The following is an 18,615-nucleotide window of genomic DNA, read 5'->3' as shown; positions in this document are numbered from 1 at the left end:
AGGTGCGCTTGATCCAGTAATATTGAAGAAACATCAAACTACAGGGACTTCCTCCATCTCCCCTCTCTGTCTTCTGAAAAGCACTGCAGGATGAGTACTCAATATTGCAATATCCCGTTATGATCGCTAAGCCCCATGGAGTTCTGCAGTGTCGGCTCAAGCTGCTGTCTGTTTGGTCCAGTGATCAAAGCAGTGAAGCATGAGAACTTTTGGCCTCCAACCAGCGAAACACTTCCCACTGGACATGATGACGTTTTGTGGGTGGAAGTTTGCTCACAAGCATGTCCCACTCAATTAGATTATCTCTCAAGGGATTTTCGAAAATCTCAAAAAGTGTTGTGAATTTCTTTCGTGTGTCTTTGTGTTTTGTAGATGAGCTGAAGGAGAAGCTTCAGGACTTTGTGTCTGAGACAAACAGCCAGCATCCAGGTTTCATCAAGATGGTGCGGCATTCCAAACAGGAGGGTTTGATCCGGTCCAGAGTGAGTGGGTGGAGAGCCGCCACCGCCCCAGTTGTTGCCCTTTTTGATGCCCACGTTGAGTTCAATGTCGGCTGGTGAGTCACTCACGACAAGTGCAGCGTGAGATTATCTCCGCTCAGCAAAAGAGCACCAGTTCACGAGTAAAGCCACTCTGCGTGGGTTTATAGAAAATCGTTTCATTTAAAAACAAAAACCTGCACATTCGCTCTTTTTCTACTGCTGTGTTCTCATCTATGACAGAAACGCTCTCTTACTCCAAAAACTTCTTACACATAACAAGTGATGTCCTGTGTAATGGATATTACGGTGGTAACCCAGAGTGTCTGTTACTAAATTGTGCACGGTTTGGTTAGAGTTTATATTATGTTATGTTGAGATAACCATCCCCAGGCTATAGGTTTATAGTCACTGTAGCTCCAAAAATGGTAGCGGCATCAATCAGAAGATCTCATCCCTGGTGAGACTTGCTCATGAACAAGTGCCAAGCTAAATATCATGCTAAAGAGCCAGGAAAAACTAATACTGTTGAAAATCTATTGAAACATTACAGCACAGATTCAGATGAGTCAGTGCTGGACCAGCTTCAAATGTTGTTGTGGGATCATTTAAAATCTGTATATGCTTGAAAATATGCTGAATTAGTTGATAAAGCACCTTTTTACCAGATTGTGTGACAAACAGATTATTTCCATTCAACAGAACTTCATAAACCTGTCTCTATATAAATAAATGTGCAGCATCATTGGATTTAAAAACAAAGCCGGCAGGTTTGCTTTTTATTATCTTGTGTTGTATTTCCGCTGTCGAAAAAAAAAAGCCTCTATCAGACCTAAATCTGCCTACTCCAAACAACCAGTATACAGTGTAATATATCCTACGGGGAGATTCGGGGGTTTTGTGAATGTTGCTTCCTTTGGCCTTAGTTTATGTTAAGCTAAGCTGAGATAAGAGGCTTTTGGCGATAGCTTCAGATTTCACTGCAGCCACAACATGACAGTGGTATAAAACAGAGCTTCCCAACCTTCGTCCTGTGGGCCAACTGGCTTCACCGTCTTGGATGTCACCTTAATTCAGATGAATGCGTCATCAAGCTCTGCAGAAGCCCAACAATGACCCATTTGTTTGAATCGGGAGCAGAGGAAGAGTGAGACCTTTAAAACACGAAGAGCTGTGAGCCCCCTGAGCCAGGACTGGGTAAAGCAGGTATAACGCTCTTATTTTTGTAAAGCTGTTTTGGACTCTCAACATAAATCCAAATTGAAATGTTCCACAAAATGCAGAGCTTATGATTTAAATGCTGGCTGTACATGTTTTTTTTAAGTTATTCCTTAACATCACAAAGGTCACTATTTTGTGACTGGTCCAGTGTCCGAGCCAGCCTAAGTAGAAGAACAGCTTGGACAGTCATCAGCTGATGGATTTTTTTGGGATCTTAAAGTCCTTAAATCTCAAAAAAAGAAAATTAAAAAAAAAACTCTAAATGGTCATTCAGTCTCTATATTCAGATATAGAGACTATATAATGTTGTTATGCACCAATGTCTTTAAATTGTTTGTTCAAAATGGAGCAAGGGTATCTAATCGCTTCATATTATGATAAAAATACCAATTTAATATCAAGTCAAAAAATGGATATTAATGCCTTGACAGAATAATAAATTGGAGCGAATTCATCTTGTGAAATTGTTCTTTTTGAAGTCCCCTACATGACAAGCGTGATGACAACGGTAATGGAGAAAGCCTGTCAAACCTAACACACACACAGTGAAATGACTTTCTCTCCTCATATTTGCAGGGCTGAACCCATTCTGCAGAGAATTAAAGAGGACAGAACTCGAATAATCTCCCCATCATTCGATAACATCAAGTATGACACATTCGAGATTGAAGAGTACCCGCTGTCAGCCCAGGGCTTTGACTGGGAGCTCTGGTGTCGCTACCTCAATCCACCCAAGTCCTGGTGGCACAGAGGCAACAAGAGTGCACCAATACAGTAAGTGAACATTGCAGTGACTCGATTGCCAGAATCAAATTACATTATATGTTTCTTGAATAGAATGAAATAAACAATTGTCAACGCATCTAAAACAGCAATTCATACAGCACTCATGAGTGAATTATATCTTGTACAAGGTCACTTATATTTTCTTCTCATTGCTGTAACTATAGCAACTGTGCCATCCTAACATTACCTGTGCAAGCAACAAATAAAGCTGATCTCCATCTTTTGATATCCCCTCAGGAGCCCGGCGCTGATTGGCTGCTTTGTGGTGGATAGGCTGTACTTTGAGGAGATTGGTCTGTTGGATGAAGGCATGGAGGTGTACGGCGGAGAAAATGTTGAGCTGGGCATCAGGGTGAGTAATAAAGTCTCTCCTCTGACCAAAGGCAATCGATCATCCATATAATGTGAAAAATATACTGTGATACTGACACTTACTGTGTGTTAGAGCAAAGTCACAGATATTCTCAGGCTTGTCTTCAGAGGTCCAGCACAGTATTTGAAGCAGTGTTGTGGTAAGTGGTCAACACTCTCGCCTCACAGGGAGGGTACACGTGGTTCGATTGTGCCTGTGCACGCATTGACTTCTCCAAGTTTTCACCGTTCATACATGTGTTTGGTTCTCCTAATTGATCTGTACAAAATCTATTGTATGTCTGTCCTATATACTGTCTTTGGAGGTTTGGCAAGTCCCAATTAAAGTAGGCGCTCCCTTTGACCCTCCCATAATTAGGCAGCTCTGCTCTGGCACATGGCACCACGAGAGGAAGTACTTCGTCCTCTTCCTAAGACACAAAAAGTTCTGGCCCAGAGAAACCTCAGTCTTCCCACTTTGAGGCCACCACTATATTCCACTCAGAGTTTTTTCCTATTATATTATGTCAGGATTCTAATCAGATTTTCATAAAATACAGTTTTGGATGTCTCATCGTGTAGTTTTGAATAAGCCCCAAACAGGAACTGAATATAGTCAATTAAAATGTTTCTATCTGACTTGTGTTTGATCGATGCACGTTTTTGTAGGTTGGATTTTATGAATATGAATGTGAATGGATTTTATGAATGAACCAAAAATAAATCAATCATCACCTAAAAATGTTCAAATTCAGCAGATACTTTATTTATAATCAACATTTGAGCCACCACCATGTGTGTTTCACCTGATTTGTTCACAATAGAAATAAAAGAGTCTGTATTTCAAATCCCATCCTCTGAAACAAGTGTGAAGCTATGCCAATGCTCAGAAGGAAGTGAACAGAGAGAAAATTAATCCCTCTGCTCTCCCTCTCTCTCTCTCGCTCGTGTAGTTTAAGTTAGAACAAATGATCATTGCTAATTAATTCTGAAGTCTGAATGATCACCTCCTTCCCTGGTTGATCTGTCAGGAGCACACGTGAGGCTCGTGGGGCTCAAAGTCATTGTTACTGTTCTCACCGTGATGTGAACCGAATGGTAACATTGTTCACAGTAGAGAGATGCGCTGCCTTTGCCGCTGTGGCGCGTCTTCTTTGCAGTGCTATAATTAATTCGTACACCATCATCAGCCCTGACTGGGAGCTGAAAATCATTTGGTGTGCTTTCAGTTCAGCAGCGCTGCACGCAGATGGGCGGCGGACAGAATTGCCCTCCTTAGGAATGGCTAATGATACCACACATGTACTGTACCTCGACCATTAATGCAGCTATCGGCCTGTTCAATAACAGCATGGAGCGAGGGACGGCTCTTCCCCAGATGCACTCGCACTCGATTGCATTGTGAGGAGGAAATGGAGACAAGTTTATGACAGAATGGCGAATGTGGAAAAATCCATCCTCGCTAATGGCAGAGATGCAATCAGCTCTGAGAATGAGAGATTAGTCTTGTAAGTAATTTTCCTGCAGAAATTGCATACTTTCTGAATTTTTTTATGCCGATAATAGGCCCACTGACTGTTTTAAAACTGGACACATTGATGATTTAATCACATGCAATCATTTTAAACTATCCTTCTGGTTTGTTGCTTCATGTCTTAGATTCAGGTTTAATTTTGCCCTATTGTGTTGTTTGCTTAGTTGGCTCCAGTATGTGTGAAAGAATTCGTCCTTGCTTGGAGGTTTGGAGATGAGTGTTGTTTGGAGTAATGTAGTGTTTTTAAAACAGAGGGTGACACGGGAAGCTGGAAGCTCCAACACTGGAGGACCTTGGCTTAGGCCCAGATTAGCAATCCCACAGAGCCCCGGCAGGGACTGGCTGTCCGTCTGGAGGTCTGTCTGTCTGTCTGTCTGCCTGCCTCCCTGCCTGCCTGTGTGTCAGGGCTGCATTGGTTATGCCTCCAGACCACCTGCCAGTACACAGACTGGCTGCTGACAAATCCTCAGAGACACGCACAGGCCAGGCCAACAGGCTGCAGGCTCTGGCTGGGGTTTGAAAGGGCAGTCCGTGGTAGTGTCAGGGTGAAATGAACTGGAGCTCTCTGCACATATTTGATCGCAAGTGGAAATATAACAAGTCTGTCTTTCTATATCTTTAAAGACCACTATCTAACTATTGCTGAGAGCGCGTTTAAAACTCTTTGGAGTCACGGGGTAAATTTTACTTTTGATCTTGTCTCTATATTTCAACATTAATGACTTGAATGTTTGGTGTCTTTTTTTTCCAGCGCAACCTCGCCTCTGTGATTCTACAATTATTTACTCAATTTAACATACTGGGTGAACACAGTGGACCTAAAACTACAACAAAAAAAAGTCTAAGTGGGAAAAAGTTAGATATTTTATATTGAGACCCACAAACATGTAATGAAATGTTTTCACAACTTGGAAAGCATATTCAATTAGTATATGTACAACTGTTTCCATAAAGATACAAGACATACCCAAGCGTTTTTGTACAAAACCAAGCGTCAGTTGACTCAGGGGTGTTCATTTATTAGACTGAGATTTTCAGATTTTAAATTATGGTCATCTCAGTGCAATATTATGTCATTGTTTCAGTTCAAAATCAGACTATGTCATCCTTGTCTGTTAAGATTATCAGTAATCCAAGTCATATTCATTCAAGAGGCTTCATTGGTTTGAGGATACCATGACCTGAATGGCTGAGAGTCTTCACAGAGATCCTGCCACTAATGTTGAGTGGACAACACTTCAACTAGTTTGGGAGTATGAAAGAAAATCCAGAAATGTTACACACTATTAGACAGAACTGATTCCAACTTCATGATGAAACATCTTTAAAAGCTTTAGCAAGTCCTATTTTCTTTTAAAACAAGAAATAGTCATATTCATTTGGTGGTGTGTTTCTATTAATTACCTCTGGGGAAAAAAATACTTCTATCCACCCAAACTGACTCAACACAACTTTTAGGAATTCACATCTGTCAGGTTTGAGTTTGGTTTTCTACCCCATCTGACAGAAATGCAAATGTTACAGATTGTAAGTCTGTTGTCTCAAAATGGTAGTGGGTGTATGCTGCTTCTGATTGCTATGTGCTCATGTGATTACAGTTATTATTATTGTCATACTTTTATTCCAAAACGACTGACAAATTTCTATATTTTGAATGATAAATTATATTTTTCTATGCATATTTTGCCAGCTAACGCTAATTTGGTTTTAAGATGAATATTTATTTTCACTCAGTAGGTGTTTGACAGAAAGAGGAGCTAATCTATTTTTGCAACCTAGTTGTTATAACATATGCTTTTTGTGCCGAGCAGATTCAAAGACCATGTGAGTGCAGGGAAGCGGCAATTCTGCTATCTCTGGTGTCTTCCAGTAAACCTATGAAGAGTGGGTCTTGGAGTGGGCAAGTATGCCACCGTAAATCTCAGTGCGGTGCAAGAACCACAACAGTTGTCTCCCTGCGTTGGGTATTCAGTTGCTTTTCAAGGAAACAAAGTTGATTAGAACCTAACGTATAGTTTTTTGAGGTTACCCTTGAAGGAAGAATATACAAAACAACATACAGAAAATTGCCTCTGGACCTTGAAACAGAATTATAATATAAAAGATTTCCCAAAACACCTGCGAGTTCTGGGTAGTGCGCCAATGCAGCCAGCTTGGGACGATACATCACAACAAGACCAAAGCTGACATCATCACTCTCAGCCATTGCCAACAAGGTTGTGTTGAGGGATGAGTATCATTGAGGGCTATGAAAAACAATTATGCAGCAGGCTTTGTGCACAGTATTTATGGAAGTGGCAATAAAATACCATTACTGTCAGAATAATGATTTACACAGTAGATCTGATCCAAATACTCTGCATGCAATTTATATTCCATATAAAGAAAGTGTAATCTGTATGAGCATTTTAAATAGTTATTTCAACAGCACACTTATGATATAGAATAAATCACAGACAGAGAAATGTAAACCCAAGGCTGTGTCCTCACTGTGACATTTTATTCTTCTATAATATTTTAAATTACGGACATCATCGATCAGACCTTGCCAGCCTGCACAGTGTGATCAACTACCAAACACAGGACACTCTGACCTGTTGCTCTGAACAAATAAGTCACACAGGCTGCCCTTTTGATGAATGAGTTATGAAGGGACGTAATAATAACTGTATGGCATGGCTGCAAAGTATCTATGTGTTATACCTCAAACAGTAGAACACAGCAGAGTAAGATAATGAGTGAATATGCTAAATAGATCTGTTCTTTTCTCTTATTCTTATCATAATCTACATTTTATATATAAGTTTTCTGAATGGAAATATATTTTGTATTTATTTAAAAGGCGAGTTTCGGTTGATTCCAGCTGTTATGACTACGATCACTGTAATCACACAATTTTATCTTCATGGCTGTAGAATTGTAAAAACAAACAAAGACAACCTCTGGCAGATCTTATATGCGTTTCGTTGATGGACTGTCATCCTGGGAGCCACGGTAATCCTATGGCAAAGTACCTGTTCTTTGAGTTTTTGAAATATCTCAAACCGTCTACAAGTTATGGGTCTGAGAAGTACACATGACAAATCTGATCAGTGGACCAGACAGAAATAAAAGGGTCAAAATTAAACCACTGCATTCAGGTTGAAAATTAATTAGGAGAAATCAACTCAGGCTGGAGTCGGTATTCACGCTCTGCTTTACCATTCATACACTTTCCTCTTTGTATGAAAAATGCAAACAACGGATTTCTGTGCAGGGTGAATAACAAAACGCTGTACCATTCTGTAAGTGTAGAAGAGCAGTGATTAGGTTTCATGACCTCTGCGCTGCTGAACATCTATTCAACGCAACTGTGGAATCTCAGACCAACAGGACAGTCAATGAGAAACAGAGGTAATGTGGAGAGTTATTCAGTCCTCTGATACTAAATACCATGGCTTCATGGACGACAGTCGCTTTCTTGTTGTACAGTAATTATAGCTTAACAAATAAATAACTATTTTTATGTCATTGTAAGGTTTTCTGTCGCCATCCATCTTTTCTCAAGAATTTTTAGATATTATTAGATATAACCACATCGCTGGACCTATTTATGTTTTTCACTTAAAAGATATTATTTATGGCTTTTAGGATCTATGGGCAACAAAAAACAGCTCTTCTCCAGCTATTACCTTGCCTTGTTTTTTTTGTTTTTTTTAATTAATTATTTTTTTATATATATATATTTTAATACCAATACTTCCTTGACCAAGAGACAGAAACTATATGCCAACACAAACTCTGAGCCAGAATTTTCAAAAAAGTTGATTATTTTTATTTACAAAAAGTAATGGTGGCTGGGCCTTGGGCTCAGGAGGAGCTGAAGGTTCACATTAAAGTCCAGGTGGCAGTGAAAGCTTGGTCAACCCAATAAATGCAGATGAGCTGCCAGGTCCTGTTGGCCTTCAGACAAGGGAAAAAAGGTCAGAAGGGTTTTGAAAAAAGAAAAAGAAAAAGAAAGGTACACTGAGTTTATGATCTGGCAAGGCATTAAATGATGAACATAAAGCTGTGATGATTGTCTTAAACACACACACACCCTGGAATATACAATAAATTTAACATTAATAAAATGTTTAATAGTTTTGATTTCCATTTACTTCTTTTTATCATCGATTAAAAAAACAAGAAATACAAATCCTACAGGGAAAAGACACACCCCTGGAATTTTAAATGGAGAAGTTTTCTATTAGAACTCATTTCTACACTATATTTCATCACTTATTGTACGTGGCAGGTGCTCCAGGGTATGTTTCTTAACTTTTATAACAACACTAAATTTCATCTTTTGTTTAAACTAAAGAATGCTATATTATTGAATGCCCTTGTTGATTTTAATACTTTTGCGCAACTCCATTTATTAAAACCTCTCCACTGAGTAAAAAAAATATGCATTTCTTAGTGGATTCAATTTCATTTCCACCCAGCCGTACTGTACTGATCAGGGTTCAGAACATGTGTTTATATATCTGTAATAACCCCATCTCAAATTGCTGCTGGTTGGACCTCTAATGTTCAGACCAGCAAAGAGACATTGTGTACTTCTTCTCAGCGATGCTGCAAGAGGCTGCAGGATTCTAACACTTTGGGCCTGATTTACTTCAGTCCTGTATAATTCATGCTCAATTCAGTTCTCTAACAAATAAATACATTAGATTTGCATGTGTTTGCATGTGTTGGTGATCAACAAAGAGTAATACCATTAGTGAGTATTTAATGAGAAATGTCAAAAGCAATAATAATAATGATATTATTATTATTATTATTATTATTGTTGTTGTTGTTGTTGTTATTATTATTGTTATTATTATTATTATTATTATTATTATTATTATTATTATTATAAAAGGATGAAAGTCCTTGAATAGGAAAACAAAGCCTCTCATCACAATTAAAGCAGTATCTCTGCTGGAAACTGAGCAGATGTGCAGGTCTTTTTCAAATGTGTTTGAAACAGTTGCAGTCATAAGCAATTAAAGTATTTGCTGGTGTTGACAATCACTTTGTCAATGAATCGATTAGGATTGGTATGAGAAGGTCCTCCCTGTATTTTGCACAGTCTGATGAACACGTCTGATGCTCAGCACTCATGGAGGCAAACATGCTTCACGGACAGTGTCTGTTATTTGGCATATCTGTTATATGCAATCTTCAGTGCTTAGCTTAGGTTCTACGTACTGTACTTGTCCACACAGGTTTGTGCCAGTTTTTATACATGTAATTCTTTGATAGATCAGGATGTGATTGAGAGCCATAAATATAGATATTTAAGATCTGTCTATACTGTTTTTAATTCTGTGCGATATCAACTATTGGTTTTTTTTCACTGTCAAACATCAAATACTTTATGTGATTACATCTATTGTAAAGTATGTTTGGTGGATAATTCATATGTTTGCACTTTTGCTGTTATACTTCAGCACAGACTAACACCAGCAGTGACTTTCTGTCATTCTCAGAGGAGCACATGCTATAGACAGGATCTGATAGCTGGCTGTACATTAATTATTCAGGGCAATGAGTCTTCACATAGCTGTCTGTATAGATTACTTTGGCCCTGTCTAATACAAATTACATTTATATGCATTTATTCTTCATTAGCAATTTATTTTCAAGGGCAACATCCACAGCCAAGTTAGAATCAGCAGAAATATCAAAAGGACACGGCGGTGGACGGTCGTGGAAAACATGAACACACAGCAGTTGCAGCCTGTTTCAAACCCCCATATAATTCTCAGCAGTGGGCCTTTTTCATATGAAAACAGCTAATTGTATTGAAATGGCCAAAATATAAAACACTGTGCAGAAATAGTACCATAAAGAGAGGTAAACCAAATGAACTCCAAACCTCAACAGGTCCTATTGGTGCACTTCTCAACCATCTTTAACACACTCGGCAGGTCGTTCCCAACATTTCTACACAGCTCTTCCCTGAATTCAGGCTTTCTCTGCGTCCTCAGTCTCTCATGTACTCCCAAAAGTCCCCGACCATCTGTTACAGGATTCTAGACCGTTCTTTATGATCATCTGTGGGAGGTCATCCTGCTGCAGAATAAATTGGGAGTTGATCAACTGCCTCCTTGAAGAGATTAAAGTTTGAAGATTCTGCTTCTATATTAATCACCAGCAGGTGACTGTAGTTGTTTTTGTTTCTCACTAATTCACAACACAGAAAGTGCTTGTATTTTTTATTTAGTTTTCCCCTAAAATGTACCATGATAGATGCATCTGGACAAATGTAATGGATAGAATGGTTTCTGGTCTGAAGAAAACTGGAGTACCTGGAGATAATCCCCCGATGCACACAAGGAGAAATTCCACACAGAAAGTGAAATTTTGGACTCAACTCAGAGACATTCTCGCTATATGAGGAGATTCTGCCTGAAACTGAATATTAAATTTCAATTTCTAATATTTGCATATACTTGATAGTCCCCAGACCTGAAAAAAAGGGAAATAAATTCACAATTCAAGGAAATCCATCCACTTATTTTACACACTTTGATATCCACAATAATTAAGATAGAGCCAGAGGGGATTAAGTCTATCCCAGTTGACATTGGAAAGGGGCACTTAGCATGGACGGGTAAACTAAATGAATAAAAATACATAGACTTATACATAGATTTTCTAATTGCCAATGCTCTGCTTTGACAAAGTAGATGAATGCTAAGAAAGTGACCACTGAGACATGTAGTCTGTATGATAATCTTTCAAATGAAGTCATAATCCTCACATGAAGCTGTCGAATTGAATGAGATTGGTGCTGCAGCACTGGTACACAAACAGTGCTCACACTGCAAAAACAAAACAAAAAACATGTTAAATGAATAAATAGGTTTTAGAAATCTATTCTGTACTTGACTGTTTATCTCTGCATTTGAATTATCAATTGTGGTGAGTAAGAGTGACGCTCACCCCCTCCTCCCTCTGCTCTAATCAAGCCCGGGCATCCACTAATAACTGTCTCATCAACGTCATTCTTTATAAGATGGAATATAGAATTTAGTTGCTGCTTTTATCGTCCATAATGTTATTCAGTCTGTCCACTGATAAACTTATTGAGCATCACTGTCATAGGGGTTTTAATATATTTTGGCCATGCTTTATATGTGCTCACAACAGGTGTGATGGTGAGGCAGAGAACATGGTGAAAACATCCATTAGCAAGTTCTTTTGTATTATAGGATGATATTCACATCGAAGAAAAGGCTAGTTTACTACATTTTCCATGTATTCTGGTAAATGAGCATGACCTTGATCATGATCTCTCTTTGCACATACGAGTTTGAAATGAGCCTTTCACTGTTTGCTGGACGCTACTCACTCTGGTGAGGCAATCAGCAGTTGAAAGTGTGAGGCGACACGGGATAAATGCTTCGCTGCTCAGTGATCATCAGGCGCCATGTAAAAAAAAATAAAAAAATTCAAATTAAATCACATATCAGTCTAAGTCAGGATCAGGATCTTCTTCTGCAGCTTGTAGAATTGACAGAGAGTAGTGAGCTGACTAGTGTAGATCTTTATGGTTATGACGTTGTGAGATTGATTTCTAAAAGAAAAATTACATGATGAAGTTCAAGTCTGAATCTGTTTCATACTAACGTACACAGTTTTCCTTTACTAAATATTCAATAAATTGGATCAGGAATCGTGCGATGGGATTGAAATCTTTCGCATTGTCACCCCACAGTACAGAGGTCTGGGTAAATCTTCGGGTTGTTTGCTTCCTGCGGTAGGGTGCACAGTACAGTATATTGCAATTTTATTGTTATTGCTTATATCATAAATCAACATGTGCAATATACATATCATGAAAGACTGACTGCGCAGCAATAAATAATGTTTACATGCACTATGCTTCTGCATTCTTCAAATTCAAAATGACCGAATTTTATTATGAAAGAAAAGTGATTCATCTCTATTGATTCCCCCCAAAAATGTGCGTGATTAACTAATTTAAAGAAGAAAAAAAACATACATTATCAATCTTTAGCCCAATATATATGATTTTATATCTGGTTGCTACATAGCAAAAGTTAGAAGCACAGAATTTGAGGAAAAATTCCCAAAAAGAAGAAAGTGAACACGTTGCTTCTTTTTTTAAAATGTTGCTTGTGGGAACTACAGACACACATGTTGATGGACAAACTGGAGAAAAGAACCATGGCCCAGTCAGAGCCGGCGTGGATTTGGTCTTTATAATTAAGTGTCTGTATTTATGACAAATCATACCATTATGACAATATAAAATTATTGAATATATATACCTATCGTGCAGCTCTATCTTGTTCCTGCATTGTTTGTTTCTGAGCAGTTTTTCTTCTTCCACGATCCAAACTCATGTTTATTAGGTTAATTGGTGGCTCGACAGTGATTCCAGGTGAAAAAGTGTGTTTTTCTTCGCGTTTGACGTGGATTGACTGGAAGCCTGTGCAGCGTTCCTGCAAGCGTCAGCTGAGAAAGGCCTTATTGTCATTGTTGTCAACAACAAGGATAAACACCTTGAGATCTATTATCTCATTTTCAAAGGGGTCCAAACACAATACAACGAAGTAAGTAACAACAAAGGTCAAAATGACAGTTATCATTATGATGACAGATGGAGGCAGAATAAAAAGCAACACATTACAACCACAGTGTCCCAAAGGGTGTTCTCAATTACATTTAAGTGACATCACAGATAAGTACTGAGTGTGAGCCGAGGCAGTTTTATTCATAACAACAACAGTTCATCATAGGGTAAAAGATAAGCTGCCCAAACTTAGCGAATGATGAAGTGGGTCGAATGTTCTTGGGTAAAATATTCCATTGAAACTGGGGATATGAACATAAAGGCTTGTTTGCCTTTGTTTGTCGAACTGAGCGTTCGGTGTGGTAGTTACAAGTAACAAGTACCAGGTTATAAAGATACAGAGAGTATGGAAGATAGATGGATACATAACGGGTTTTCGAGTTACACAAACTCAGCCCTTCCGTCTAAAAATACTCGGCATCACTCTGTTGTCTTCATCTGTAAATAGTTGAGCATTTCTGTGGAGAGGACGGGAGCCACGTTCCCCCTTTCAAGCAACAGGCAGCATGAGCTGATACACGTACAGCTGAAACTCTGTACTGTTTGTCTGCACGACTTTAACTCGATGCTCTGGGCAGCGAAAGAGGAAGCTAAGCTTTACCTTTAAAGCAAGTCTGTGCTTTGATGTGCAGGTTTTTTTTTTTTTTTATATCACAAACTACTGAGGAAATGTAAAATGAATGCGGCGGAAGATATTAGGGTGTTTTTTTTTTTTTTTTTCAAGCCAGTTAGGGTTTCTGGAGGGACAGAAGAAGTGGTGCAGCGAGATGAAAGCAGATAGCTTCAGATACAGAGACAAGTATTAAATGAAAAGAGAGAAATCCTGAAGTTGCGTGGTGAATCACAGGAATAGTTAGAGCAGAAAGTTCTTATATTTCTGCTCGTCTTGTCAGGAGTGCGGCTGTTTCCTTTGGTGTTGCATTTCTTTTCGAGTTTGACACTTCTTATCGACAAGTTGTCACCATATTTTCTCGTCAAAAACTAAGCTTGTAACACGTGTTTCACTCTAGATTAACAAGAAAGGATTTGTTCATTTCTATAGGTTAGGACTCCAGTTTGTGGACGTTTGCCAAACAGTGATTCCCTTATTATTTCTTTGTGTAAACTAAAGGAAACCTGTGGGCTCTTCCTTTTGATAATGTGGCTGAACATCTCTTTAGATGCATCACATACTTCCACCCACAGGCATTTCAAAGTCTGACAGTTTTTACCAAGAGGCATGATATTTAACAGAAAAATGTACCACACCTCCAGCTTGTTTGCCGTAGTGACTCATGGCAGGAGTGATGCATGGATTTGTGCCTCTCCAGATATCAGTCCTCCCAGATATTATAAATTCTCTGGTGCTTCCACTCTGTTCCTCATCTGCACTGTCACAGAGTACGCCGGAATGCACAATGAGCAAAATCTGATTTACAGTAAACCGTACGTAGATGCTGTAAAATCATTTCCACAGAAGCATTCGTAGCACGGTTCAGTGACCTAATGGAAAACATAAAGACTACACCTCTGTGAAATCTAATTATAGAATGTTATGTAGTATTATTGTTAGATGAAATATCAAGGATCTATCAACAGTATGAATAGTAAGTGATTCTGGTTTGCCTCCCACACTCAAAATAACATGTTTTTGCAGTTAATTGGTGGCTCTAGGTTTGAATGTGACTGTTTTATTCTCTCTCTCTCTCTCTCTCTCTCTCTCTCTCTCTCTCTCTCTCTCTCTCTCTCTCTCTCTCTCTCTCTCTCTCTCTCTCTCGCTCTCTGCCTTGTGATTAACTGGTGATCTGGCCGGAATCCCCCCTGGCCAACTATGAACTGGATTAAGGCAGAATACATTCATATGTACCAGATGTACTAGATGATAACAATGGCATCGCAATAACTGCTTGGAAAAACCTTCTTAAATTCTTAAATTTACAGTTGCTCTGCTCATATATGGAGCATCATGAGGTAAATATTGTCAGACAATGGTTTTCAGGGGTGTTTGGAAAAGATGGATCCACAAACTAAATTTATAACTGAAAATTAAAACTTTAAGTTATTATTTCAAACAGAATGCAACTAAAATAACTTTTGTATTCCTGCTGATAATCAGTTTTATTTAGATTTAACTTTAAACTATTTTTAGTTAGAGTTATTCAAGCTAAAACAAACTAATAAGTTAATCATACATAAGTTTTTTTTTGTTTGTTTTTCTATTCTGAATAGTAAGAATATCTGACAAAGTTCCAGGCATCAATGAATAACCTTTTATTTCCCAAAAATGCAGTGCAGTTACAATATTGGCTGCACTTTGAAATTAATTTCTTGAAAGACATGTAAAAACTTATTAGGTTATAGTTTTTATGATGACAATGGCTCAAATTTTGTATTACACTATTGGAAAGTTACATTATTATTTAGGTTTATACCAATCCTAGCTCCATATATGTATACATATAATCTATTCTAGAACAGAGACGGATACAAGTGACAGTATGCCCATTTTAAATCAAATATGCCATGACTCATATTCACTTTGAAAATGTATGGTTTTTCTGTTCTTAGTTCATACCAGCGTGGTTAAAGCAGGAAACGCTGTTCAGCTTATGCTAAGCACGTGAATATGAGCTGCAGAAACATGCTTCATGCCACACGACTTTGATCCTTTTTCTTTTTGTCAGTAAAAGCGTTTCAAATCTGTTGTTGCAAACAACTTCAAGCGGCTGCTGTTCTGAGTGAAGAAGAAAAACAGAAACATGTTACAGCTGCCTTTCAAGCCTGCGGGGGGGCCCATTTGACTCTGAAGACAGATTTCTGTTCTTGGGTACATCACATTCAGTGCTGTGAACCATGAAACCACCAGACAGTGTTAAAATATGAATAAATGACTAATTGACGATGCAATTACGAATCTTTAACTTGTAGATGTGTGCTACAATGCAAAGATGCTGATCCTTGCTGTGCTTCATGTCCTCAGAGATTCACTAAAATAACCTTGCGAGTGCTCCCTTCCAAACCCACTTTAAACCATGAGACACTCCGCATAGTAACTGGCACCGCTTTATGAATAAAGCACTTCCAATCGTGTTACACTGACATTAAAGGTATTTAGCTCCTGCTTTTATCTTAAGCAAATTATAGTGAGGGCAGTAGTAGCTTCAGCTTAGACTCAGGCTGATAATGCCCTGATTAAAGATCTAAGCCAACGTGTCTGTAATATGAGACTGCTCTTCTGCCAGAAATCTTCTATAAAAATAAATTAGAGGTAGAACAGCAAGTGGGTGAAGAAAATGAGATTCAGACAGACGTATATGTGGAAGAGGATATAGCAGAATGGGGTTTGATACAGGCGGGACTGAAGGACGTGAGGTATTTCTTGAGTTTAAAGTTTACAATGAGCAGGGGTGCCGCCCGGGCTGAGATTGTTCCTTTGCTGTGAAGACTCTGTGAAGTGAGGACCTGACTCCTAATAACACAAAGTCAAACATGGACTGCTACTGGTAGAGCTGTGATTTATTTGTACCACAGTGTGGGTGGAGTGTGCTCCCGCCCCTAAGTGACACGGCCTGAGTGTCAGCTATTACCTTTACAAAACGTCTCTTTGACAGCACGTAGGTGGAGTGCCGTTTCTCCTCCAGGTTCACGCCACCATCTTAGAGTAAAGTGAAGTGTAATTGTTTGCTGCAGTGCTGTTGATCCGTGCTTTTCGCCTCAGCGGCACACTGGAAAACAGATCGTATGAGTCAACATGGAAATTAGTCGGTGGGTTTGACTGTTCAAGAGGAATGCACGATTCCAAGGATTTGACTGTACAAAGTTGTCGTGTTTTTGAAAGGAATAACAATGCATCCTGACTAATGGCAGACTCTCACTTCTATCTTGACAGTAATGGCCCGTTTCTTGTAATGAATTTGGAAAAAAACGGCAGCAGACAATTAGTGGTTAACTGCAGGGGCGCCACACTGGCAAACACTCGGAGGCGCGCGGTTCATCGTCACAGAGGAAAGTCGACGCTGGAGAATGAAAGGAAAATTATTTTTCAGGCTGATTCTGCATTCTCGCTGTAATTGACTGTGTTCTACAAAGTGCTGGCACAGTTGTTGGAGCTATAAGCAGCGCAGTGAAACGCCGCAGCAGATCTTCAAAGTCGTACATTATCAGTTGATCTGTTGATTTTTATCCAAGCTACCAGCGCTGCTCGAGGAACGACGGTGTCAGCTAGTCCATCACTCTGGTCCAGACTGAAATATCCCACAAACTCTTTGATAAATTGCAATGAAATTTGGTAGAGATAGCAACAGTGCCCAGAGGACGAATCCCTCAGACCTTTCCTGTAGCACCACAGTGATTATTATAGTTTCCTGTAGGGGAAAAAAAAAAGAAAAAAAGTCTGAACCACTTTAATTGGAATTCTATAATTATTTGTTTCAAACAATCACGTTCCACCAACCACAGGAATAATTACAATAACATTCTGGGAAAGGTATGAATTCATTCCATCCAACAAAGTTGTAGGAAGCTAAAAGCAATCCCAGCTGTCAGTGGACAAAAGTCTGGGTGCCAGCATGGTTCCAGATTACAAAAGGACAACAGAGGTGTTCAGAGGAAAAATTTGGTCCAAATCTGTTGTTTCTTTTTGTTTTTGCTTCACTATGTTACTGCAAAATTAGTTGTGGCTTGTGTGTAATGTGGAAAAAAGTTCATGACGTTTGTTACTTTATGTTACTATCTGCTTGAATAATTAAACCCAAAAACCTCCAAAACAAAATGACGAATCACAATAAAAAAGAAAGAAAATACAGATCATAAAAATGAAAGGGGCAGTTTTCTTGTTGTTGGTTTTTTTCTTGCATACTTGTCAGTGTTATTAACTTACTGACAAAGTCATGGTCAGATCTGTTTGACAAACAGTTTAACATCTCCAGAGAGTCCTGCCATCAGTGTCCCGCTCATATCCACAGTTTATATCATATCTCATGTCCGTTCGACGTCCTTGGCGAAGCTCATTTGCATCAAATCCTTTTTTTTTTTTCTTTTTAATCAAAATGACAGGAAGGATGTCAGCTGCGCTATTTGGTCTTATCATAAAAGCACAGCGTGACAATTTCAACCTTATTCACATTGAATCACTGGGTGTCCTGGGCTAATCTGCTCAGGTCGTTTAAAGCGTTTCTGAGTGTCCTTAACAGGCTCTGCTGGTGACATCTTCTTTGATGACCCCACATCAGAGCTTGTAAACAGACTAACAGAGGAGTGTATCTTCATCGCTCCTTTGGAGTCTTTGAATTGCTTTAAGGTCTCAGTTAATTTGTTCGGATGCTAATCAGCAGCTTTGTGCTGCCTAATTCATTTTCTCATTCAGTCCGTCCCCAGCTTTAGTTTTCGTATCGCTTTTCAGATTTCTAACCTTAGAAAATTCAAATCCTTTTTCAGGTATCAATGTTGATCAAAATGGTCTGGATGAGTTGGAATGTTTATACCTCATATGTCTAATCATACTCTTATAGGAAAGAATGTAAATAGTGAATAATATGGAAACACGTGAAAAAAAGAAAACATTTGCCAACCAATGCGTGAATCCAGTTTTTGTCAAAGCACAACCCTATATGAAGTGGTATTTCTATGCCCGCGTATTACAGATTTGAACA

At 38.8% G+C, this 18,615-nt stretch overlaps 1 protein-coding gene across 1 annotated transcript in view; it reads left to right on the top strand.

Annotated features, from left to right (window-relative positions):
• The window catches only part of galnt18b (UDP-N-acetyl-alpha-D-galactosamine:polypeptide N-acetylgalactosaminyltransferase 18b), a 92,914-nt gene that overhangs the window by 51,006 nt on the left and 23,293 nt on the right, over nucleotides 1-18,615 (top strand). The window contains exons 4-6 of the mRNA XM_080458750.1: nucleotides 373-556; nucleotides 2,277-2,474; nucleotides 2,724-2,838. Coding sequence (XP_080314876.1) covers nucleotides 373-556; nucleotides 2,277-2,474; nucleotides 2,724-2,838 — 497 coding nt within the window. The remainder of the gene's footprint in view (nucleotides 1-372; nucleotides 557-2,276; nucleotides 2,475-2,723; nucleotides 2,839-18,615) is intronic.

Source organism: Lipophrys pholis (assembly GCF_963383615.2).
Source record: "Lipophrys pholis genome assembly, chromosome: 2".
In the NCBI taxonomy this organism is placed as follows: Eukaryota; Metazoa; Chordata; class Actinopteri; order Blenniiformes; family Blenniidae; genus Lipophrys; species Lipophrys pholis.
This window is presented reverse-complemented; position numbering and strand designations above follow the sequence as displayed.